This window comes from Diceros bicornis, chromosome 23, assembly GCF_020826845.1.
Source record: "Diceros bicornis minor isolate mBicDic1 chromosome 23, mDicBic1.mat.cur, whole genome shotgun sequence".
Classification (NCBI taxonomy): Eukaryota; Metazoa; Chordata; class Mammalia; order Perissodactyla; family Rhinocerotidae; genus Diceros; species Diceros bicornis.
Genome location: NC_080762.1, coordinates 17,714,541 through 17,739,977, shown reverse-complemented (window position 1 = coordinate 17,739,977; position 25,437 = coordinate 17,714,541). Strand labels below are relative to the sequence as shown.

Sequence of the window (25,437 nt, the reverse complement as noted above, 5' to 3'; positions counted from 1 at the left end):
TGACCCTTAGCAGCTCTGTCATCTTTGACAAATTCCTATAAACCACTTTAGGCCTGTATTTCAAGCCTAGGTTTTGTATTGCAGTCATCATTGGCAACTGATGATAATAACAGATCCTTATTATATAAGGATTGGAAGAAAAAATGCTTGTAGAGTACTGAGCAAAATGTCAAACGTTATTCATGCAATTTCTTTAATTTGGGGTTTTACTTTTAAGTTGTAAATTTTCCCTTAGCAATGTTCACAGAAGGTCTTTGCTGAAATATTATTTTTCTGTTAGTTTTAGCTGATTCATTAAATAACGAGAGATTTTCTCTAGAGAAGGATTTTATCTTTCTTTGGAAGAAGCCAAAATCATCTCCATGTAAGGACACATGAGCAGCTGCTGCAGCGCATTTCAGTCACCCACAGGAAAGTGAAGCAGGCTGAGTTCACGTTGCAATAAGTATAAAAAAATTAAAAACTAACGAATAGCTACTCCAGATTTACAAAAGAGATTTAAGAATCAGAATTTGCAGGTGTGATGATTTAAGTAAATCTAATATACTAACAAAAAATTAGAAGAAACAGGAAAATGATGCATGGGTTTTCAAAAAAATTCTTTTCCCAGTTCTACTATAAGATAAACTGTTCTAGGAAGTTCAAAAATTTCATTCCATTTACTAAAATTTCATTTATATAATAATTTTCAGGAAAACAGCTACTGCATTAAGGCACATCCTTTTAGAAATACTATACAACTTAAATTTCCAACACATGCACACCTACTGTCAATAAAGTATCATTAACTAGGATGCCACTGATTAGGAATCTGATTATTTCTTTGTTGCTAGAAAGTCACTCTTCATACTGCTTCAGCTTATAAAAGTTTTATAAGACTTGATGGTAATTTAATGCAGCTGTTAAAAAAACCCTACATACTTAAATTTGTAAATTTTTAAAATTTTTTATTTTAATTCTGTAAACTTTTCTTAGCATGATATATATCAGTTTAAATAGGAGAATTACTATTCATAAATATATTGTTAAAGCCCTAATTAAAGAAAGCACAGGTGAATTAAATACATTTACTAGTTCTTCCTTTATAAGATAAAGCTAATTTTTTAAAATGAAAATCAGTTATTAGCCTGGTTTTCTCACACACTCTCCCTCCCCCATACACACGCAGGTATGAGGAGAGAAAACAAATAAGACAGAAAAGGTATAAAATTTGATTCTGTGAAAATGTTTAATTCTTGTCTTGCCAGAAGCTAACATTACGAAGCTGCAGTATTAAAGAAACAGTAGCAATAACAACTCAATGAAAGTTGCTTGGCTTAAGCCACTATTATTATCCTCACTCTATTAAAATTACCATTACTATAACTATTTTAGTTCTTCAGCATTATCACCACCAGTATACAAGTATTTCTAAACCTGAAGATGCATGAATCTTTCAAAACAGCTTTCTATCCCCCCAATTTACTCAAATTTTTTTCATTTATCTTCCATATACTTTTAAAAATTAAAAACAAAAAAACGAAGCACAAAGTGTTAATGACCTTTCCATACTTAAATTAAGATAAATGACGTTCAAAAAGTTTGGTTGTGATAAGACGATAGCTAACCAATCACTACTTCAGAATTCCTGTGTGACATCATAAGACCTCCCTAGAACACTTTTTCTCCTCCACCTACTTCAATTGTTCCCACAGATCTGGTAACAGAGTCAGAAAACCTTCCAGCTAAACGCAGATAACACTTCACACAACTCCGTACTCTAAATTGTGATCATCACAACGGCCAAGGTAAGAAACAGATGTCACTGATTTTGGTAATTCTTACTTTCTATAATTCAAACTTACTGTACTTTTTAAAAAGAGTTAATCATATTTTGTAAATTTCAGTTTAAAGTTAGACAATACAATAAAGTGTCTGATATGACAAAAAGCTTAATTTGTAAATAAATGCTAATTTTTTAATTTCTAAATAAAATTCAGTGGCAGTAAGAATAAGACAACTTTAAAATAAGGGTCGCATTCATTTTTGGTCCTGGTTATTGGTTTGTCATTTTCATTTAACTTTCACTTTTATTTTGCTTTTCAAAAGTGAATTTCTGCCAATTGAAATATCTTTCAATTATTTTACATATTTGGTGGTAGTGGTGATTTGATTTCTCCATGCAAAAACAATAGCTTCACTTTGTTATTTTTACTCTGCTGAGAAATGAGGATTGCGCTATTTATATCTAAAATACTATGAACAGTCGTGTGATTGTACAACATGCACATTATTGGCATGACTATTCTGATACTATCATCATGACTCTTTACAGTGAATATTAATAGAGTTTAAGAATATATAATACAAACTACTTTTAAAATGCTTTTGAAGACTTTTTTCTTATCTATAAAATCCAGTCAACTTTCACCAAACACTTGTAAAAAAAAAAATCCAAGCTTTTAATAAATTGAGTTACTTATATTAAATTCAACAGTATATCATAAATAACAAGTTCAGAAATTTTAAAATACTTGTCAAAAACACATGTAAAGTTCTAAAGTTACAAAATAGTATTTCAGAACTTTAAAAATAGACGTTACTTTGGCAGCATAAACATTCCTAAATATCTGATTTGAGTGAATCTGATAAAATGAATGTTTATTCTGCCTATTAATGAATATACTTTTATCAAGTTACTAATGAATATACTTTTATCAAGTTACTATCTTCCAGTGTTCCTCAGTTTCCTCTTCTGCATTTAAAAGGTGAGGGGGAGGAAAAAAGAAAAAAAAATGCCCAGGAATGGAGACACCACAATAAATTTTATAACTTCTGTTTGAATTCTGCTCTACTCTTGATGTTACTACAATCCTCAATTTAATATATGAAGTGTATCTTTATTCTTAAATCTCAGTCAGGGCATAAAGAACATCACATCGATTTTGTTTGACTATTTTTATTTTCCTAGCTATATGTCAAAATAAAATTTACCTCTAGAATTCTAAGTCCTTAGGACAAATGTTTACTGCTTTTTATGGATAAGAACTTTGTAACTATATAAGCAGCTTTCCTTATGGGATGCCAAAACATTTCTAATTTTTGTCTACCACTGAGGCACCCTAACTGCCTCTCAATATCTTTATATTCATAAAATGTTCTTCCTCTGCTATTACACAAAAGTCACTCAGTGTGGCTGTTTTATATGCATATTTATGCATTTTTACTAAAATACCTATCAAATTACGTTCTCACACTTCAAAAGGGATGCTCATGAGTTCTTTTATAGTATCAGAACTTCACCACATCACAAATTGCTCCAAAAAGTTGATAATTTCTAGAAAGAGCAGAAATTCTGCTATTAAAGTTATCCTTAGATAAACAATGTGTCTAGATTAATAGAAATTACATAGTTATAGTGACCGTTGTTCGAATTTCAAACATAATGCCCTAGTGTCGGACGTTATGTCCCAACTAGTTCATCTCTATCATAAGGTGAAATTTAAGTATTGTCTTTGTTTATAAAGACATGTGGTTTAAAACTAAGTGCTAAAAAAAGTGTCAGATGAAATAAAATGGAAGAAATGTGAAAGATGTTTTAATTATGAAAATTCATTATGTTTTAAACACACGAAAGAGCTAGAGTACTCTGCTTTACTAAGAAGAGTCACGTGACAATCATTTCCTAAAACTCAAGCATCAACATCATTTTAAAAGTATTTTAGTGGACATAAAGGAAAATAATATTCCAGAAAAAAATTACATTTGGCTACATATTTATACATATTGTTTCTTAATATCACTAAATTGGAGATAAGAGAATATCTGTATGAACAAAATAGTTAAAAAAAATTTTTAATGTATTAAAGTATTACATAATATATTAATTATGTAATGTACCAAATTATGTAATATATTAAAATTTTAAGTAAAAATTAAATGTACAGATTAGATTACCTCTCTAAATTAGCTAATATTTATTACCAATCCTAAAAACAAATTCCTTCCTTATTCTTGAACAATTTTCTAAATGCATTGGTGTATACAAATATTTCATTTGATGCTCTTAACTCCCTCTATGTTTGACACTATACCTCTATTTTACAATTTAGGAAACAGATGGGCAAAGGTGAATTGCCCAAGGTCACAGAGCTAGGAAATGGTGGAGGCTTGGCAGGAGCTGAGGTTTTATAACTCTTCATTTGCACATCCCATCCACTGATCAACACGGCTTAAAAATAAATCATGACATTGGCAAAGCAAAATAAATTGCAAGACCTCAAATACTGTTAAAATGGTATGTTAAAAGGCAAAGTTGGAGGATACGAACTTTAAAACCACTCCATTTCATTTAAAGTTACTTTACACACGAGGCATTACGTCCTTAGTAACCTACATAATATCCTCCTGATCATTTCAAAGCCAGGGATATAAGAAAGTTATAGATGACCACAGTTACTAAGCAATACACCCTGCAAGGCAAAACTCAAAATAACTGCACAGACTTTAAAACAATAACATGCCACAATCAATCAAGTTAATGTTTCCTTTTATTTGTTGCTTTGCTAAAATATTCATGCCTTTTATCTATTTAGCCTTGATATCTAAAATCTAGGTTAATTTCTCCTCAAAACTTTTCACAAAAACCACACTTTCATGTTTTATTCCAGTTCCATATTAAATCCTTAGCTTTCCTCAATTTCATTTCTGACGTCCTCATATTCTACCATTTAAAATATTTAACCCCATTTGTTGCGAGGTGCTTGAACAGAGGAATCTTGCTTTGTTATTTACGCTATGAAAATCACTAACTTTTATCTAAACTGTGAATTAACACAGCACTGATTATACCAGCAAAGGAGTAAACCTAAAGGTCAGAAATCAAGGAAATAATTATTCTAACTCACAGTGACCTAAATCAGATAATCTATAGTCTCTTTGACCATTTCCAGAAATAGTACATCATTGTTCTTACCCTACATAATTCTGAAGCATGCATTACCAAATAAACACATGACAATGAGGCTCGAGTGTGCAGCTCTACCCCAGTGCACTGGTAGTCCACTGAGGACCTCTAGTGCTGTTTAAAATGTACTCCACCTTCAGGTCTTTCCAAAAAAAAAAAAAAAAAACAATTCACTCACATTCATGCGAGGATATTGCATTGGCATTTATTTTTCCTTTAAACTTCCCCTACACTCCTTCTCCACAAAGAAGGATCTGAAGTCTCAACTACTACAGGTTAAAATGAATATTTTAATTGCAAATAAATTAATTTTAACATAAACAGATAACGCAAGGCTACAGACAAAATAGCAATAGCAACGTGCCCATTTCAAAGAGAAAATCTCTCTATGCTGTTGTTTAATAAATTTTCCTAAAGGCAGAGCTTTAAAACAAGTGAAACATTTCATTATAGGTCAATTTAGGGGTTGAGAATATTGATTTTTTTATGTTTAGACAACTCTTTTCATAACCAGGCAGAAGCAGCTTGAAGATTCTTTCAAATAGCCAGTGTAGACCAACAATGCGCTGGAATGTTGCTGCCACAAAGTGACTTCCAATAGAACTTCCAAGTTTAGCATTAGGGAATCTCAGAAGGAAAATGATTCCACCAAAGTGAACTTTTGGATGCCAAAACATTGACGATAAATCTAATGATGAACTGTCCTGATTTAATTCAACAAGTCAAAAAAAAAGCATACACAATCACTTCTGGATTATCTGTGAAAATGACAGCAAATACTAGGCAAAAATAAAACTTCAAAATAATCCTAATACAGACAAGTCCTGTAAACTCAAATCTATAGAAAATTCTAACCTTCTGAACCAATTAAATGGATAAAAAATTCTAAAAAGTATCTGTCAGACTGTAATCTTGGATGTGTATTATTTGAATTTACTAGGAAAATATGCCCACGTTTTACTAAAAGAATAAATAAGCAGACAAAAATAAAAGGAAAGCAAAATTCTGAAATCCACAGCTATAGATCAAGAATTTCAGGAATTGATGATTTCAGCAGAGGGAGTACCCCAAAAAACTGAAGTCTGGAAAGTTCTACAATGCACTGAACGTGTTTAAATTATAAGCGGGGATTACTGCTCAGCATATACAACATTGCAAAGGTATCAATTGACCAGCAAATCATAAAGCAGATCACCAAAAGTTTCCAAAAGTCTACGGAGGTTCCTTTTGCACAAGAACGCATCTGATATTACGTTAAGAAATAGGACTCACTACAGACAAAGTGAAAATTCCTGCAGAAGCTGAAAGAGTACCTTCCACCCAAATGCTGCCCAACATGGCACATAATATTTGTTGAAGGAATAGAGTTGCCTGTGTTGTCTCTCTCCTTCTTCCACTTCAAAAAACAGAATACTATCTTGAACTTGACTGTATTTACTTCCCAATTTCACCCTTTTGAGCAAAAGAGGAAAAGTGGACAACCAAAGACTTTATAAACCCTACAAAGAATAGGAAACAGTTGTTCTTCCCATCTCTCCAAAAATTAGAATAATCATAGATCCCACAGACATCCAAGATACTCTCTGGGTACATTTCTGCCTCTTACATGTAATTCAAGAGACAGGGATTGGGCATTTCTACAACCAAACTCCTATCAAGGCATCTTTCATATTTTCAATATTCTGATTCTAGGGCTGGATGATGAATTAATTTTTAAAGTCTCCTTACTCCTCCTGTCCCAAACACCTAACTTATACATATTATCATCCTTTAAAAAAGGGGAGTAGAGCTGTTTTCCATCTTCATGGCTGTTTAAGCCAGATTCAAGCTTAGAACATCCCAACACAATCTATTTCTGATTATACTAAAAGAATGCTCTAAAAAGAATGAAAATAAAGTGAAATTTTTCTAGGCTCTCCACCAAATATTACTTTATTTACAGCTTGGCTCTAAGAAAAGGGGGAAAAAAGACTGCAGGCGTTCTAAACTCACAGGATGGTTGTGAGTGCAGAGAAAAGAATGATAAACACCTGACACCCATGCCATAAATTCTGATGCAGTGAAGGTCACAGACAACTCCAAAAATAGACCTGTGCTGTTCCCACACGCAGCTTTCCAATTCTCAACATAGGACAGGAAGCCCCATCTTGCACGGATGATTTTTGGCTTAATTATCATATAGATTTTGCAGGTTCACCAGAATTAGGACTCAACATATTTCAGATTGAACTACTGTAAAATAAACTGGGCCCAATAAATGGAAAGCATACAGCTAATATTTCAGCATGTACAGCAGATTTGTTTTGGGTTTTAGCATAAGACTATAAAGAGACTCAAATCACTTTATTATTATAACATATTTCTGAGTTTGACAAGAAACAAGACACTTTTTGGTTGTCTCCGTCATACTCAATTTGTTTCCAGGAATAAACTATATTTTTTCAATAATAGTTGGCTGTTGAAGTATTATGAGATCATCTTTAAAGTATATTCATTATACTTTTATCAGTAGAGGTTCATCTCTTTTGGGCACACCTATTCCTATTTCACAAACACCAAATATTCATTTGTACAAAGCCTAGTTCGGGTTAATGCTGTTAATCATTAACAACAATTTATCTAAGTTGTAATCCTCTAAGGTAAATCCTCTAAACCTCATTTTCCTCATCTGTAATAGGAAGAGACTTGAGAAGAAGTTTGGAGTTTACATGTTCAACTATCAAATTCTGTTATTCTAACTGGTTAATCTGTTAATCAAAGCACTATCTTTAATCATTAACAATTTTATAAAAAATATTAAAGTAAATCATAGAAATCCCTTATTCAACTTCATTGATTTAGTCAAATGGTACCAATTATGCACTAAGTACTAGAATACAAAATAATAACACATGGTTCCTTATACTCATGAACTAGAAGTCTAGTCAGGGGCAAAGACTTGTAAATCAAAATTATAGCAGGGCCAGCCCCATGGCATAGTGGTTGAGTTCAGCGCACTCTACTTCAGCGGCCCAGGTTCATGGGTTCGGATCCTAGGTGCGGACCTACTCCACTCATCAGCCATCCTGTGGCGGCAACCCACATACAAAACGGGGGAAGACTGGCACAGATGTTAGCTCAGGGCTAATATTCCTCAAGCAAAAAAAGAGGAAGACAGGCTGGCCTGGTGGCGTAATGGTTAAGAGTGCGCGCACTCTACTTCAGCAGCCGGGGGTTCATAGGTTCGGATCCCGGGCATGGACCTACACACCGCTTATCAAGTCATGCTGTGGCAGGCGTCCCACATATAAAGTAGAGGAAGATGGCCATGGATGTTAGCTCAGGGCCAATCTTTCTCAGCAAAAAGAGGAGGATTGGCAATAGATGTTAGCTCAGGGCGAATCTTCCTCAGGAAAAAAAAAAATTATAGCACAGCTATCCTGATATAGGTAATATTAAAGCCCTACTGAAAACCTGCAGAGGTGATAATCAATTCTGCCTTAATGTTACTCACTGTGTTACTCACAGAAGGTTTCATTAGGAAGTATTATTTAAACTGGGCCTTAACAATCAACTGAAGTTTGCCTGGCAAAGAATCAGAGGTAGAGGGAGGTGAAAGGGAGACATTCCAGGCAGAGCCAGAACAACATGTGCAAAAGGCAGAAGCACAAAAGGGAATTAAGTATTTATGGAAAGGTGACATGCTTCATGTGACTGAAGCACCACTCATCAGTGTCAGGGTAGGGAATGACTCTCGTATATGCTTCATGAGGAACAACTGGCCAGGTTCCTCCTCCTCCATGTTTTATCTCAAAATAATTTTTAAATTTAGACCTTTTAGATCCTGAGTTCTAAAATTTCACAAAGAGGAATTACCAATACTAATTCTTATTCCTTTCTTAACTGTTATATATCCTCATATAAAGCAACTAGTTAAATGAAATCTTCCCCATAACTACCCAATAGTATAAATTCACCATATCTACGATAAGCAAATAGAAGCAGAAACAACTTAATGCATTTTCCCAACAAAAGATAAAATACTATAGAAATAAAGTGGTTATCAGAGGAATTCAAACAAAAGTAATTAAATTAAATATATATCAAGTTTAAACCGCCGTTTTCTAAGTAGGAAGTGTTATAAACTAAGTAACAGCCACTTGTGTTGGACAATGAAGAATATATGCTAGAGATATATATGTGCTAAAGAATATACACCAGAGAAACACAGGTTGTTACCAACTCTTTTAAGAGAGTAAAGTTTGATGTAAGTTGGCTGTTTGGATCTCCTCACTACTCTGAAGGAGTCCAGAGTCTCCAGCCAAATGAAAGCCCAGTCTAGTATTTAATTCAAAACATAATAGAGACAAGTTGAAGTACTGAAACTACAGAATCTAACCACCATATATCACATAGTTTCTTTGTAACAATAAATGAAAAGTTCTAACTGCTCATGCCTGATACATAGTATCTTACTCTTTCCCATTCTTTCAGTTCTCCCCTCTGCTCTCTTCAGCACTAGTCCCTCTCGGAAATGGAGCTGTCGGTTTGACATGGGTTTTCAGGGGATGTACAGACACTAGGGAGAAAATGAAATCTGGCTACTGGAGTAAGGTAGTAATATCCTGATTAACAATGATATATCAACAAACATTAACAGCCATTATCTCTGGGCAATTGTGGTTATTTTTTAAATTCCATTTCTAATTTTTCTTATTTCAAAATTTATATAGATGCATCCCGATTGACAACAAAATATTCCCAAATGTTAACAGCTATTACCTCTCGACAGCTAATTTACAGTTACTCTTTAATCTATATCTAATTTTTCTACAATGCTCTGTTAAGTATTATTTTGTTTTATTAATTAGCAAAGATAATTAATTAGGCAGCAACTAATTAATTATTAGGCAGAATAGCCTGTGGGAGCTCAGAAAGAAAGCAAATGGAAACCTCTGCACTTAAGTACAGGTCATTTGTAAATAGGAACTGTCTGTGGTAAATAGTGACATAATGATCATTTTATTACTATGCCTTCTGAACCTGACAGTCTTCAGTACTTAATATTGTCTTGTTCAAATGTTTCTTAAAACAGCATATTCATCAAAAGGAATGAAAAACATTTGAATCTATAGTCTGGTAAAACATTTCCCATTTAACTATTTTATTTTGGAATAAAATCAACATCCAGAGAAAAATTTATTGCATGCATTTCTTTTTATGAGATTTGCTCTGGAGCTATTAAAACACCAATGTTCACCACAATTACGCTCACAGAGAAATAGTCTTAATAAAACTATACGTAAGAAGTTCTGCCCAAGGAAACAGCCCAAAACAAGCTGCACCCAAATAACCAAACTATACTTCTAGTCATTTTGAGAGGAGGAGGCAAAGACTGAAGTTACTATACTCCAAACACAAGACAAATGAGACATTATCGTGACCATCGCCAAAAACGACAGACACTTAGAGAGAGGCAGAGAAACATGTGTGTGTATGTGCCCATACACACACAGACTACAGAGATTTTTTTGTGTGTGTGTGAGGAAGATCAGCCCTGAGCTAACATCTGCCAATCCTCCTCTTTTTTGCTGAGGAAGACTGGCCCTGGGCTAACATCAATGCCCATCTTCCTCTACTTTATGTGGGACACCACCACAGCATGGCTTGACAAGCAGTGCGTCGGTGCGCGCCCGGGATCCGAACTTGCGAACCCCGGGCCACCGCAGTGGAGCGCGCACACTTAACCGCTTGCGCCACCGGGCCGGCCCAGACTATAGAGATTGATGTCATAAATACAAATAATGTTGAGGAAGATGAATTAATACAAAATCGTGTTTTACCTGTTCAGAGAATAGGTTACACATATGATCCTAATCCATTTACTATTTTTACATTCCAGGCTACCTAAAAGAAGACCGTGATCTCACATTTGGCTGCCCACTTTTTATCTTTCCTTTGACGTTTAAGACTCAGACTTCCTGGCATCATGGAGAAAGTCCAATACCTCACTCGCTCTGCTATAAGAAGAGCTTCAACCATTGAAATGCCTCAACAAGCACGTCAAAATCTCCAGAACCTATTTATCAATTTCTGTCTCATCTTAATCTGTCTCTTGCTGATCTGCATAATCGTGATGCTTCTCTGAAGTTTGGCTGCAATGTCCAGGGCTGCAACTTATCGCCATCAGCTTCAAATCTGTCATCCCATGAAGAGGGGAAAACAATACTATATAATAGACCACTTCCTAAGTAGAACAATTTCTTTGTGAAAAGGTCAAGATTCAGAACAAAACAAATTGTTAGCAAATGTATTCATCTGCTGGATCTTGTAAACATGAAAAGGGCCTTATTTTCAAAAATTAACTTTAAAATGACTATAATGTAAGTGTGCATAATGTAACTGTTGATTTCCTCAACAGAGCTTGTAAGTTTCTATCCCAAATCTTTTCTGAGGATGAACTAGGGGTTTAGTTTTGAAACTGCACTGCTAATAAGTTCACTTCATATATAAAGCATTAACTTCACTCTTTGCGGTAAATATAATTTATATTGTACTGTAAAAGCCTCTTTGATGTTTATTAAGTATTTTAAGGTCTTCACCAAGTACCAAAATAACCATTCAAATGAAGTGTCATAATTTGAAATAGCCCACTGACTCCTCACATCTGTTATCTTTGTTACTATCATACAGAAGTCTTTGTAGTAACTCTATCAGAACCTACATTCTAAAATAGAAATTGTATTTTTTTCTATACATACAACACTAACATTTTTTAAAGTTTATGACAATTAAGTAGGAAAAAGTAAGGCCATACTCTTACACAAATAAATTTCTCTGAACTAATTTTTTCAAAGAATTACAGAATTCTAGTATGTAGGTAAACCATAAATCTATTCTTGCTAGTACATTATAATCTGTAGATAAGAACTGTTGGTTAATTTAACATCTGACAGTGTGATTAGCCATAATTACTAATATGCCAATAGAATAGAGTCTAACCTTAATTTAAAGTACAGTAGTTGATTATCTGAGTTAGAGTATGTAACTCGCCATACTATGTCTTTGGAATCATGAAATCTTAAGACTTTAGAATGATTTTATAGGTTGTCTTCTATACTAACCTCATATTCAAAGTAGGCAAGGAAAAGAATAAAGAATAAAAATATATTATTTCAAGTGTTAAAAAAATAAAATTTTGAATTCTCTCTCCAAAATTAACTAACTCTTTGATTATACTTTGAAACGAACTTTTTGTCCCACTATTGTTCATGATACAATACAACTATTTTTCCTTAATTTATCAACCAGATGGCAAACCCCTATGTGGTAGGCCACTCTACTACACTAAATTACAGACCCAGCAATGCTCATATACAATTATTTTCTTCCTGAATACATTTTTAATTTCATTTAAAAATATCCTCCAACAACTCATAAAACAACAGAAGTAAAAATTGGCGTTGGAAAATATATTCACCAAAATTTGGTAATTTAAGTTGACTCAGTTTAAAATTAAGTCTAAAACAGTTTACACCTATACTGCGTAATCCAATAATTTTAACTTCAGTTCATGACATATTAATAATATAGCAATTATTAGAGGAGTAGAGAATGTGTAATTTACTATATGATTTTCTAAAATATGACTACTAAAAGAATTTGAGAAGTCAATATGGACCTTGGTTTGTAACACAAATGCTGCTAACGGAACACTGAAGGAGACATTTGTTTTAAATTTTTCTGAATCCCTGAGAGGTACTAGAGATGGGGAGTGGGACAGTTTTGGTTCACTGATAGCTGAAGAACAGAGGAAAAAGCGGTCTCATACTGATAGGGGGATTTCTTGAGGAAACTCTCATATATAGGTTGGAAATCCCTAATATCAACTTGAAAGCTTATAAATAACAAGCGATACATTCACCTCACTGGTGTCAGTATTATCCATGCAAAAAGTAACCAAGTTCTATAATTAGCTGCACTGATCTTAAAAATAAGTGGAAAATTTGAAATGACAAGTTCTATTCCTTTTATTACATTGTTCATTACAACATCAACTTAAACTATAAACTGTGAAGTGATGGGGTTTTTCCCAAGCAAAAGAGAAATAAAGAATTTTTTTGTTTTTCATTCTGCCTTTAATAAAAATTAAAACCTTATACTCGAGGATTACAGAATACTGTAACTCAGATTATAATGTAGAACAAAAACCCATTCTTTAAATGGAACTTATTTATTCTGTTTATCATGATGTGTAAAGAGCAAGATATAATAAAACAATGTATTTTAAAAAATTTAAGTACCACATGTTCAAATATTTTCTACTGCAGAATAAATTCTCATCTTAATTTATAGGGTACTAAAAATGAACTAATTTTTAAATGTTTAATGTCTTTTATATTTTAGTTGGTTCAAAATGTTTATTTAATGCAAATCACCTATATTAAAATAAACCTTCTTGAACTCAGAGAAATCACTCTATAATACACTCAGGGTTGATATGATCATACAACAATCTAATTACAAGTAGTTTTGATTTTGTAGGTTGTTTTTGGTGACTTACCCCAAATAAAATAAGATCAAGATTTCCTAACCAGACACAAGAGGGCAGACCTTCATAAAATAATGAACTTCCTACTACCTAAAAATTACTTTTCTTTGATTATTTTTGAGTCTTCTGGCAACCTGGGGAAATTATAAAATCTCAAAAAAGATCTCTTCTGCTAAATAACAGCACACTTTAAATGTCTAAAAATTATATGCCAATACTATATAGAAAAGTTGACACATGACAAAAAGTCAAACATATTACTAATTTTATTTATTAAAACGTAAAAAATCAATTATAAGCTTTTTAGCTACCTAGGGAATGTATCATAATGTCATAGCCTATCTACAAAGAGCGTTATACTGTCCATATCTTTCAATGTACAGTTATATCATCTTAAGAAAATTAAAGACAAAACAGGGTGCAAAAACAAGAATAAAAATAAGAAAATTTTCGGGGCCGGCCCGGTGGCGCAAGCGGTTAGGTGCGCGCGCTCCGCTGCTGCGGCCCGGGATTCGCTGGTTCGGATCCCGGGCGCGCACCGACGCACTGCTTGGTAAGCCATGCTGTGGCGGCGTCCCATATAAAGTGGAGGAAGATGGGCACCGATGTTAGCCCCAGGCCGTCTTCCTCAGCAAAAAAAAAAAAAAAAAAAAAAAGAGGAGGATTGGCAGATGTTAGCTCAGGGCTGATCTCCTCACAAAAAAAAAAAAAAAAAAAAAAAAAAAAAATAAGAAAATTTTCTTTTTGGAGGATGTAAAAAGACACATAAAATGCTCTTACGTTAAAACTTTTTCATTCTTATGTTAGAGAAAAACCAAGTCAATTTAACTTTAAGTCATTTTATCAAACTTTTTATTTATATTTTTGATTTATATAAGAGAACTTTTCCAGTAAAATATGTTGAAATCATTTGGTGCCAGTATCTTGACTGATCAAGACCCTCCATGATTTAAAAAGGCACAAAATTTTATCTTCCTCTTTTTAATGATTGCAACCCAGAACTTAGAAACATCCTAGAGAGTATAAGATGAGAAAGGAGGATCAACAACTCTGTCAATAAAAAGACCGCTTCCTCATTACTGTCTGGGAGATCCACTGTGAGCTTTAGGAATCCAATGCACACTGCGTGTGTAGAAGCACACACCCTCGGTTCCCTTCCCACCTCTTCCTCTGCCCTCAAAAAAGGAAATGCAAGAGGGACCTGGAAAGGGATCCATTCTTTCCAAAGAGAAGACAAGACTGTGCTGTTTGTTTTTCTCCTCTGTCATGGTCCTTGTGGGGTCAGACAGTTTTGGGGGAGGGTAGGAGGAGAGGGGTGATAGAGAACAGAGGAAAGAACCAAGGACAGTGGTGCACATTGCACGCGGAGGCCTGTATCCCAGCCAGTGAGGGCACAGATGGCTTCTCTCCACTCACAAAGGAAAAGGCTTCAGAGTACCATCTGCACTCGGCTGACTTAGGAGGAAACCATGGGAATTAGGAATACCATGCACATAAGACTATGAGGCTGGCTCAATAAGCACTCTGGACTGAGTCCTAAGCAGAGCAAAACTTCCACGTTACAATATTAACCTTTTCAGGGAGAAAAGGTAGAGAAGGAGGCTGTGAGGATCAGATGAGATTAAAGACTGAGAGCTACTAAGTTCTATATAAATCTAGGGTGGTGTCAGATTGTCACTCTCAGCCCATTCCTTTTCTTAGTTGTAAGAGTTGTTTTTTTCATGGTGAGAGTTTAGCAGTTGTGCTTGAAAATCATACACATTCTCACAATTTATCAGATGGGCTGATCCTTACTAAGGCTCTTCCCTTTATGCAAAAATTAGACTAAAAGGAAGCCAATGTTTTAAAGAGTCTTAAAAAGCAAGTAAGATGAGAGCTTTAAAAGTAAAGATAGTGCTTGGAGGTCCCAAGGAGAAAGCATTTAAGAATTTTTTCCTGTAGTGGTTCAAGAAGAGAATTAGAAGGGAAGCAGTCAATTAAATATTGCAATTGAAGTATCTAAGTTTTCTTTACCTGGTTTCATCTTTCTACTCCAAAACATAAAAGCACTATAAAGAGACCATCTCAAATAAGGTTAATCAAAAAGTAGACCTTTCCAGGGTGCATGCACTGGAATTTTGTCCCTTATAGCCTTCTTCCTTTACTATGCACTGGGAAGATGATTTAAAATTTAAGTTTTGCTCCACAATGGATCTCCAAGCTCCCTACCCTCTCTACATTGCTTCAAGGTTGGGGAAAACTTTGTTTACAGCAGAGGTTCCTCCAAGCGCAATGAAAGGAGGAGAGAAGTGGTGCTTGCTCCTTTAAATTCACCCAATTTTCTCACTTACCTACCTTTCTATCGCTCCTACTTCAGGTTGGGGTAGAATACTCAGCCCCTCTAGACAACTCCAACTCTGGGTAAAGACACCAGCTGGAGAAACAACTGCCCAATCCCTGTTCTCTTATAATCATAAGCATTTGAGAACTAAAATATGATAGTATTTGAAAAATTAGGTTTCCTATGTTTTAATCACTTGAATCCATAAATCACAAATAAATCTGGTTAATTTGCTCTTTTCTGATTTGCAATTCAGACATCATAATGAAGCTTCTGTTTGGTTATGTGGTTTAAATATACATAATCAAGATTATAAGAACTGTTTCAACAACAAGTGTAAAGAAGGCACATGGGTGTGTGGAGGGTTCTCCTGTGAATGTAGCATATTAGGTTGTGTCTGTGTTTTGGGGCTTTCTAAGACTTGTGAGGTTCCTAGATAAGCGATCTCCTCATCCTTTCATAGAATATATTCCTTTAATCTTTATTATTTTTCATTAGTAGTAGTAACGAATAGTAATTTAAAACTTTTACTCATAAAATGCTTTCCTTAAACTGATAAGTAAATCTTGACACCCGATTTAATTTTTTAAAAAATAAGCACATCTGCTCAACATCACTAATCATCAGGGAAATGCAAATCAAAACAACACTAAGATACCACCTCACGCCCGTTAGAATGGCTATAATCACCAAGACAAAAAAACAACAAATGTTGGAGAGGATGTGGAGAAACAGGAACCCTCATACACAGCTGGTGGGAATGCAAATTGGTGCAGCCTCTATGGAAAACGGTATGGAGATTCCTCAAAGAATTAAAAATAGAGATGCCCTATGATCCAGCCATCCCACTACTGGGAATCTATCCAACGCACCTGAAATCAACAATCCAAAGAGGCTTATGCACCCCTGTGTTCATTGCAGCATTATTCACCATAGCCAAGAAGTGGAAGCAACCTAAGTGTCCCTCGACTGACGACTGGATTAAGAAAATGTGGTATATATATACAATGGAATACTACTCAGACATAAAAAAAGACAAAATCGTCCCATTTGCAACAACATGGATGGGCCTGGAGCGTATTATGTTAAGTGAAATAAGCCAGAAAGAGAAAGACAAACACTGTATGATCTCACTCATATGTGGAATATAAACCAACACATGGACAGAGAAAACTGGACTGTGGTTACCAGGGCAGTGGGGGTGGGGGGTGGGCACAAGGGGTGAAGGGAGTCATATACGTGGTGATGGACAAACAAAAATGTACAACCCAAAATTTCACAATGTTAGAAGCCATTAAAACATCAATTAAAAAAAAATAAAAAAAAATGAGCACCAATATGCTGGTTTCATTTAGTTCCTTGCCTCCTAGGTGCTTTCCTTAAAAAAATAAAAAAAAATAAGCACATCTGTTTTATAAACCTAAATACATATCGACCATTACCAAAACTTCATAAATGACTTTAGTTCCACCTTCTCGTTTTATAGATGAAGAAACTGAGGCCGGAGACATTAAACACTAAGTGAGAGGTAGAGAAGCATCCAGATTCTGAATCTGGTGGAACCAGAAACAAAATCCAAGACCCCACACTCCCAAGTCAATGTTCTTTCCATTATACCACGCCAGCTCCTTTGTTTCTGTCTCAAGTTTCCTTAGACCCAACATGTTTTGCTTTGTTTATTTTTACACCCATTTAACAAATGAGAAGGAAAGTAAAGACTGAGTTAGGTACAAGGTTTTAAGTTTTTCACATTAATGAGTTTCAAATTGTCTTTAAGTTTTGTTTATTGATGCAACACTTTTCGAGTTTATAACATTTATGCTTACTAACTTGCAGGGGAAAGGAAAAGCAAAACAATCTGTGGCTACGAACACGTTGTCATACACTACAGCAAGTGTGCTGTTATACTCATAACATCCACTGGGGGGAAGCAAACACTAGATTTTGAGCCTTACCTGCATTGGTGATATACTTTCTTGTCGAAACTCTTCAATTTGGTGCTGTTGCCAAGGAGCTAAACTGTAAGCGTCCTCTGTAGTTCTACCTTCCAAAGGATTTGTCTTCAACTGCTCTGTAAGCCACATCTGTGTCCTCACAGAAGGCTGAATGGGAACTCCACCTACTGCCTGCTGAGCAAGCATTAAGTATTTCGGAGGTTCAAAAGTCTCTGAGCTCGTCATAATAGGTTTGCTCTCAGGTAAGGCACTATATGTCATGTCTAAGGTCTGTCTCCGAAGAGTGGAGGAAGAAGCTCTAAAGTCTTCTTTGCTACAGCTCTCAAATTTATATTTGCAGTCCAGAGTTGATGATCGTTTTTTATTTATTTCCTTGTCCTCTAGCTTAAGCATCTCCATACTATCATGTAAACAGCTGGGCCCAACTGTCCTTAGTTGTGATGCTAAAGCCTTGCCTCTCCCTGCCTTTTCCAAACCACTCCTTGACTCTCCAGTGTTGACAACGCCACTCTGGCTGCAGCCATCTGGGGCAGGGAGTTTGGATAAAGATGACCATTTCCGGAGGGGCTGGAAGTCTTTCATGTCTAGTGAAGAGTCCTGCTCTCCTCTATGGTGGTTTCCCAACGTTTGCATGAGGCTTGTGCTCCATTTTGAGCCATCTGATGTCAACGGTTCCCTGTGTTTGGAAACTGAAGCACTGGAGTTGGACGGCATGACATGGGCAGTAGGAAGAGTAACCAATGATCGACTAGGCTTAAAAGATAACGTGCCACTTGAAGTTGAATGATCTGGAAAGAGAAAAGAACGCCAAATGAGCTGCAATTAACAGGGGGAAAAAATGAAGCAAATGCCAAAACAAAAATCTGAATATGGGTTCCCAGCACAAGTTTTTCAAAATAAGAGACTTGTTATTATTATTCCTTTAAGTCTATCTGAAACAAATCAAACATACTTTCAAACATTATTTTCTAAAAATGGATACATAACAAAGTGTATATCCATTTACCATCTACTTACAAATGAAAAATGACTGGACAATAGATTTATAGTTACCCTATTTAATGTAAGTATTGTGCCTTTAAAAGAAACATCCATCTCCCTACTGAAAGGTCTTACTCATAATTTAGCACTGAAGCCTCAGACACAACTCTATCAGAAAATGGTATTTTTCAGTCTTTCCTAAACTGTGGAAATGTATGGCAAATCTGAACATTTTAGCACCTCCCCAAACTCTAACTCAAATCAGAAATATGGGTAAAGGAGCTCCTGCAATAATGGAAAATAATCAGAAAGGGTTCTAGCAATATATTTGTGGATATGGAATAATTCCTACATTCCCGGTCTCCTTTAACGGCATCATCAATGATGTATTTCCCAAGCTAGAACTCCTGGAGTCTACTGTGATTCCTATCTTTCTCTGTACATTCAATAAATCCTCAAGTTGTAAATTTTTACTTCCAAGATGATTAAACAGCTATTGCCTTCAGTCAGGATTTCACATAATATTATTCTACACACAGGAACAGTTTTAGAGGCTCTGTGGAAGCCCAATAGATAAATAAGGGCCTCTATACTCAAAGAATTTACCATCAAGTGCTCAACTATCATCAAATGTGCCAAATTAAAATCTAGGATTATAATTTTAATCAGAGGATATCCAGAAAGAGGACAGCAATTTGAAGTGCGGGGGGAGAGGAGGTGAGTGATGAAAAGCAACTTCCATAGTTTATTCTATATATTTTCATACTCTTTAACTCATATTATATTTAAATATTACTTGTGAGCTTTGATATTGTTTTAAAGAAATAGAGTAATGGGAAAAGAAATGTTGAGACAGTCATAATAAAATTCAGATGAGAAAGAGCCAGGCAAATTAATTCAAAAAATGGAATTCTAGTAGGGTTTTGCACAAAATTTATTTACCTGGAGATGAAAAAGGAAAAACATTACAGATGGAGGAATATGAGCAAAAGCATTATAGTGGATATTTATCATATTCAAGCTCTCCATCAGCTTCTGCAGAACCTTTCTGTACGCAGGGAAATTCCCACATTATAAGATTAACCTCCCAAAATAAATGTTACATCTCAAATTCCCAACATACTCTGCAACTATGATGCAGACATTCGGAAGCACCTGCACAAGATTTCAGTTTGGAAGTGAGTCACGTGAGAAAATGGGCTCTGTGTGGAGCAACCATTTTTGGCTGGAATGGGTAACAGCAGAGGCATCGGCCTTTCACAATGGCGGCAGCAGAGGTAGCCAAAGCGAGTCCAGCCCAGAAGGGCAGCAGCTGGGCAGCACTGGCGGTTTCCTCCAGTGCTTGGTGGGGCAATGGAGTGACAGTTCTCAGTGGTGATTTCAGGGTGAAGCCTGGTTCTCCAGCCCTCCCCCAAGATTCTGTGAGGTACCAAACACCCTTAAATTCCTCATCTGCTCAACCAGCCAGTCAGCTTCTTCTGCTGATTGGGAACACTAACTGATCCAAGCGTGAAGCCAGGAGAATGTGGCTCCAAAAGAAGAAAAACCAATTCTCTCGTTTATCTGCAGTACGGAGTAAGGGTCAAGAAAAGTTGCTGAAGATCACTCGTGACAGGTAAAGGTGATGCAGAGTCCGACGAGTCTTCAAACGCCCTGCTGAGGCAAGAGCCTGGCCTCCATTCTGCAGGAAATATGGTATCACTGAAAGCTTCCAAACAAAGGCGGAGTGACATGATCAAAACAGTACTCAAGATGATGACTCGGGCAGCTGTGCTGAGGATGGACCAAAGCAAAACGCTCGGCAGCAGAAAGACTGACTAGCATGGTAATCAGTAGAAGGAAACAGAGGGGAATATGCTACTGGAGGTCAGTTCTAAATAAAAATAGGACAAATGTCCCCCAAAAGACTATGGAATATTTGTATTAATATAGTATTATATCTATTTTTACATATGTATACATGTTTGTGTTATTATTCCTAAAGGAATATTTGTATTCAAATCATCACAGCCTCTTAAAAATCTTTATTTTTTTAAAAAACAAACCAAAAAATGAATTTTACATCAAATTTGAAATTTTCAGTTTTTTACATTTAAAAAAATTTGTAAGTAAAGATATAAAGTAAAGGCTATCTATAACAGTTTTGAAATCAGACTTTGTAGATTTAACTCCCGGCTCTACCACTTGTCATGTGTGCGCAAACAAGTTATTTAACCTCTTTGCATCACAGCTACCTCATTCATAAAGTGGAGATGACAACAATGAGGATTAAATGAAATAATACACATAAAGCACTCAGAAGAATTCCTGGCACAAAGCAAAATGTTAGTTATAATTACACGATTGAAAAAGCTAAAAGAAAATGTTATTTTCAATATAGCAGACAAAAGGTTAAATACTCATACTATACAAAGAACTCCAACAAATAAAAAAACTAACAATCCAATTTTAAAATAGGCAAAGGAGGGCCGGCCCAGTGGCATAGTGGTTAAGTTTGCGCACTCCGCTTTGGTGGCCCGGGGTTCACGGGTTCAGATCCCAGGTGTGGACCTACGCACCACTTATCAAGCCATGCCGAGCAGGCATCCCACATATAAGGTGGAGGAAGATGGGCATGGATGTTAGCCCAGGGCCAATCTTCTTCAGCAAAAAGAGGATTAGTAACAGATGTTAGCTCAGGGCTAATCTTTCTCAAAAAAAAAAAAAAAAGGCAAAGGAAATCACCAAATAGAAATACAAAATAAAGAATATACGTTAAAAAAAAAAGATGCTCAAACTCATTAATAGTAAAAGTGCATTCCTTATTATATTCACAAAATTATTAAAAGTTGCTAATACCCTACAATGATGGGCACACAAATTTTTACAGCCTTCAGAAGAAGAGGGGCAATCTGTCTGTATATATCAATATTTAAAACATGCGAATATATATAAACACGTGCATATGTGCATATAAACACTTATATATTCATGACCAGAATAATACACTCAAAACTTAATAAACAAAGGTAACCACTGCATAGTGGAAAGAGGAGAAAAGGAGAAAGATGTTTTCACATTTTAGTTTATACAATGTCTTATTTTAATTTCTTTTCAAGGAGCATAACTTCACTATTTTGTCAAGCTTCTGCAAAGATGTTTTGTTTTGTGACCTCAAAGAGTTTGAAATATCTCAAAGAACAGTTACTAAAGTATTAATAATATATCAGGTGACTGTCTCACTTTCCATGTCACAGCTGGAACCTCTGAAACCAGAGATCACCAGTCCTGCTGCTACTTACATCTGATAATGTACCGCTTTCCTGGCTACCTTTGCTAGCTCACTACGTCCCAACTGCACGGAAAATCAACAACTGGTGATAAAAGACAATTCCACATCAGACTAGTATTTACTCCTACAAATCTGAAAGCAATTGATATATGCTGGTCACAGAACATTACACCAAGGAGAGAATTTACTCCTAGAAGTCACTTATCTGAAGTTCTCAAACTTCAGCGTACAAAAAAAGCTACCTGGGATCTGGAGCCCTACTCCAAGAGATTCTGATTCAGTTAGAGTAGAAAGGGGTCCAGGAAATATCACTTTTTAATCAGTAATTCTGCTATTCTATTCACTACAACGTCATTCCACCTGGGTCTGATTCCAGTTCTGAAGCCTTCAAGCTTAAATATCCCAAGTTCAACCATCACCAGCATCTAAGTTCTAGTGTAAAAATTGATTTACTGTGACATTCAGAATTCATTACTGTCAAAACTAAGGAGTAAAGCTTAGTCTAATCGCACACGTATGCACATACATACATATGGACAAACATGAATAAATAAGCAATTAAATATTTGATGGTATGACTATCTGAAAAAAAGGACCATATCTCTTAGACAGAGATGTGTACAGAAAATACTAATTTTAATGATTTTAACACTTTAAAAATATTTTGCCCTAATGAAACACAATTAGAGGTAGATGCAATGCAATTCCTAATGTGCTTTATCACACTACCTAATTGTAGCCACAAATCCAAAATGCAAGTTATTACAATGGCATCTGGCCCATAGTTAAGTTACAACAGTGAAATCTGAAACCAGCAGAAGGTAGTCTCTTTAAAGACCAGAAGATACGGTTTATAGCATTCACAGAGAGCACAGAAGAGCGAACGGTTTCAGAGAGATTTCAGCTTGTAAGGGAAAAATACAAGAGGAGGACATTGTTGTAACCTGATAAAGCAAGTGAATTATATTTAAGATAACACATCTGAATTCTGAACATAATCCCAACCTTCTGTTTCACTGTCATGTTATTCTTATCTGGCAATAGATGAATACATTGATTCTATCTTCTCTTATATATAGGGATAGTCTCTCTCTCTGCTCTATCCTTCTTAGAGTAAAAAGGAATTAAATTCAAAAAAGATCACACCTTCCAGATCTGTAACAATAAATCTTGAGTCTTTACAGTAAGAAAAAAAAGTAATCAGAAAATTATATAACACTGTATCAAATTTTCTCATTTAAAATGGAACAGCTTAATATATGTATCAGTCAAGATGAAATATTATAACAAATACTTTACACTTTTAAATAAAAATGTTAACACTAGCTCAAAGGCAATAATTAAGTTTTATACAACACTGATACTTTTTTCCCTTCCTGCTAATGCCATGATCATATCATATGAGGGGAAAAAAACATTTTTTTTTTTTTTTTTGTGAGGAAGATCAGCCCTGAGCTAACATCCATGCTAATCCTCCTCTTTTTGCTGAGGAAGACCGGCTCTGAGCTAACATCTATTGCCAATCCTTCTGCTTTTTTTTCCCCCAAAGCCCTAGTAGATAGTTGTATGTCATAGTTGCACATCCTTCTAGTTGCTGTATGTGGGACGCGGCCTCAGCATGGCCGGAGAAGCGGTGCCTCGGTGCGCACCTGAGATCCGAACCCGGGCTGCCAGTAGCGGAACGTGCTCACTTAACCGCTAAGCCACGGGGCTGGCCCCAAAAAAACATCTTTATACCACATGTAACCCCATCAATTTTTTGTTATTATTTATTTTTTTTTTTTACAAATGAACATTTCTAAGTATTCCCTATATTTTTAGGTAAATTCTTTTAAATATTGTAATTAAATATCATAAACTACACTCTGGTAGGAAAGGCGCTATATAAAGAAATTCAACAATAATTCAACCAAAGAATCTCCTAGGAATGTACTATGTACAAGGCACTGCACTAGGGAGAAAAGACAGTGCAAATATATTGTTTGCAATAAAAATATAAATACAACCCTTCCTCATAGGGTTTATAACTTCACCATTACACACATAGCTGCAGAGCAGGACTAAAGTTTATCATAAGGAAACTACAAAACACCAGACAACGAGAAGTAAGCCAGAAAAAAAAGGCAGACTATTCACAAGAGAACTCTCAGAATGATAGCCAACTTCTCAACAGCCGTAATGGAATCCAGAACACAGAGAAATAATATCTCCAAAGGGTTAAGGCTGGCACTCAAGAATTGTTTGGAATGGTAAGCTATCTTTCAAAATTGAGAGCAAAATACATTTTCAGCTAAGCAAAAACAGGGCTTATCACCAAAACACTCACTAAAATTCCTTTAATTTCTTTCAGGAAGAAGAAAAGTGAGTCCTGAGTTGTAAAAACGAATGAGTTGTTTTTTTTTTTTTTAAGTACATTTCTATTAAATCAAAATAATGAACAACTATGATAGTATAAAACAATAAAAACACTCAACTATGATAGTATAAAACAATAAAAACAATATCTAACTTATGGGTTAAAAAAAGAAAACCAAAATATTTGGCAACTACAATATACAATTTGAAACAGGGGTGCATCAGCATTCCAATGGTCCTTACATGTTTGAGAAGTGGAAAAAGATTCTAATTACTATTATAGGTAGTCAAGTTAGGAATGCATATTACAATTTCTACATTAACAGCTAAAAGAATAGGTAGAGCTGCTACAACTGTACAGCCTCAGGCAAAAGAATAAAGTAGGACCCTTACCTTATACCATCTACAAGTATCAACCCCAAATGAATCATAGGACTAAATCTAACAGCTAAAACTATAAAACTCTTAGAAGAAATCAGAGGGGTAAATCTTCATGATCTTAACTCAGGAAGTGGTTTCTTAGATATAACATCAAAAGCCCAAGCAACAACAACAAAAAAATAAAGATAAGTTGGACTTCGTTAAACTTTTAAACATTTTTGATGAAAATGATACCATCAAGAAAGTAAAAAGATGCCAGTCGGATCAAGATGGTGGAGTAAGAAGATCCTTAGCTCACCTCTCCCATGGACACACCAAAACTACTAGACAGGTAACCACCACCACTGAGAACGACCTGAAGACTAGCAGAACAGATTTTCCACAACTAAGGGTATAAAGAAAAGAGCCATATTGAGATAGGTAGGAGGGGCAGAGACCTGGTCTAGTCAGGACCCACACCCCCAGTGCGGCAACCCACAAGTGGAAGGGATATCACAACCGTGGAGGTCCTCGAAGATGAGCAAGGAGCCTGAGCCCCAGATCAGGTTCCCCAGTCTAGGGAACCTGCACCAGGAGGAGGAACGTCCATAAAGACTGGCTTTGAAAACCAGCGGGGCTTACACACAGGAGAGCCGGAGGGCTACAGAAACTGGGACTCTGTTCTTAAAGGGTGCGTGCACACAAACTCACTCACTCTGA

At 35.5% G+C, this 25,437-nt stretch overlaps 2 protein-coding genes across 4 annotated transcripts in view; one reads left to right on the top strand and one right to left on the bottom strand.

Moving 5' to 3' along the window:
* CEP85L (centrosomal protein 85 like) overlaps positions 1 to 25,437 on the bottom strand; it is a 159,751-nt gene that overhangs the window by 81,444 nt on the left and 52,870 nt on the right. For all 3 annotated transcript variants that reach the window (XM_058566384.1, XM_058566382.1, XM_058566383.1), the window contains exon 3: positions 17,751 to 18,538. In XM_058566384.1, the coding sequence (XP_058422367.1) occupies positions 17,751 to 18,538 (788 nt within the window). The remainder of the gene's footprint in view (positions 1 to 17,750; positions 18,539 to 25,437) is intronic.
* On the top strand, positions 1,727 to 12,570 carry PLN (phospholamban). Its single transcript, XM_058566385.1, has 2 exons — positions 1,727 to 1,787; positions 10,827 to 12,570. The coding sequence occupies exon 2, from the start codon at positions 10,914 to 10,916 to the stop codon at positions 11,070 to 11,072; it is 159 nt and encodes a 52-aa protein (XP_058422368.1). The 5' UTR covers positions 1,727 to 1,787; positions 10,827 to 10,913; the 3' UTR covers positions 11,073 to 12,570.

Bases quoted from the DNA above. Each gene is read 5' to 3' on its own strand.
- PLN (XM_058566385.1), top strand. From the start codon at position 10,914: ATGGAGAAAGTCCAATACCTCACTCGCTCTGCTATAAGAAGAGCTTCA.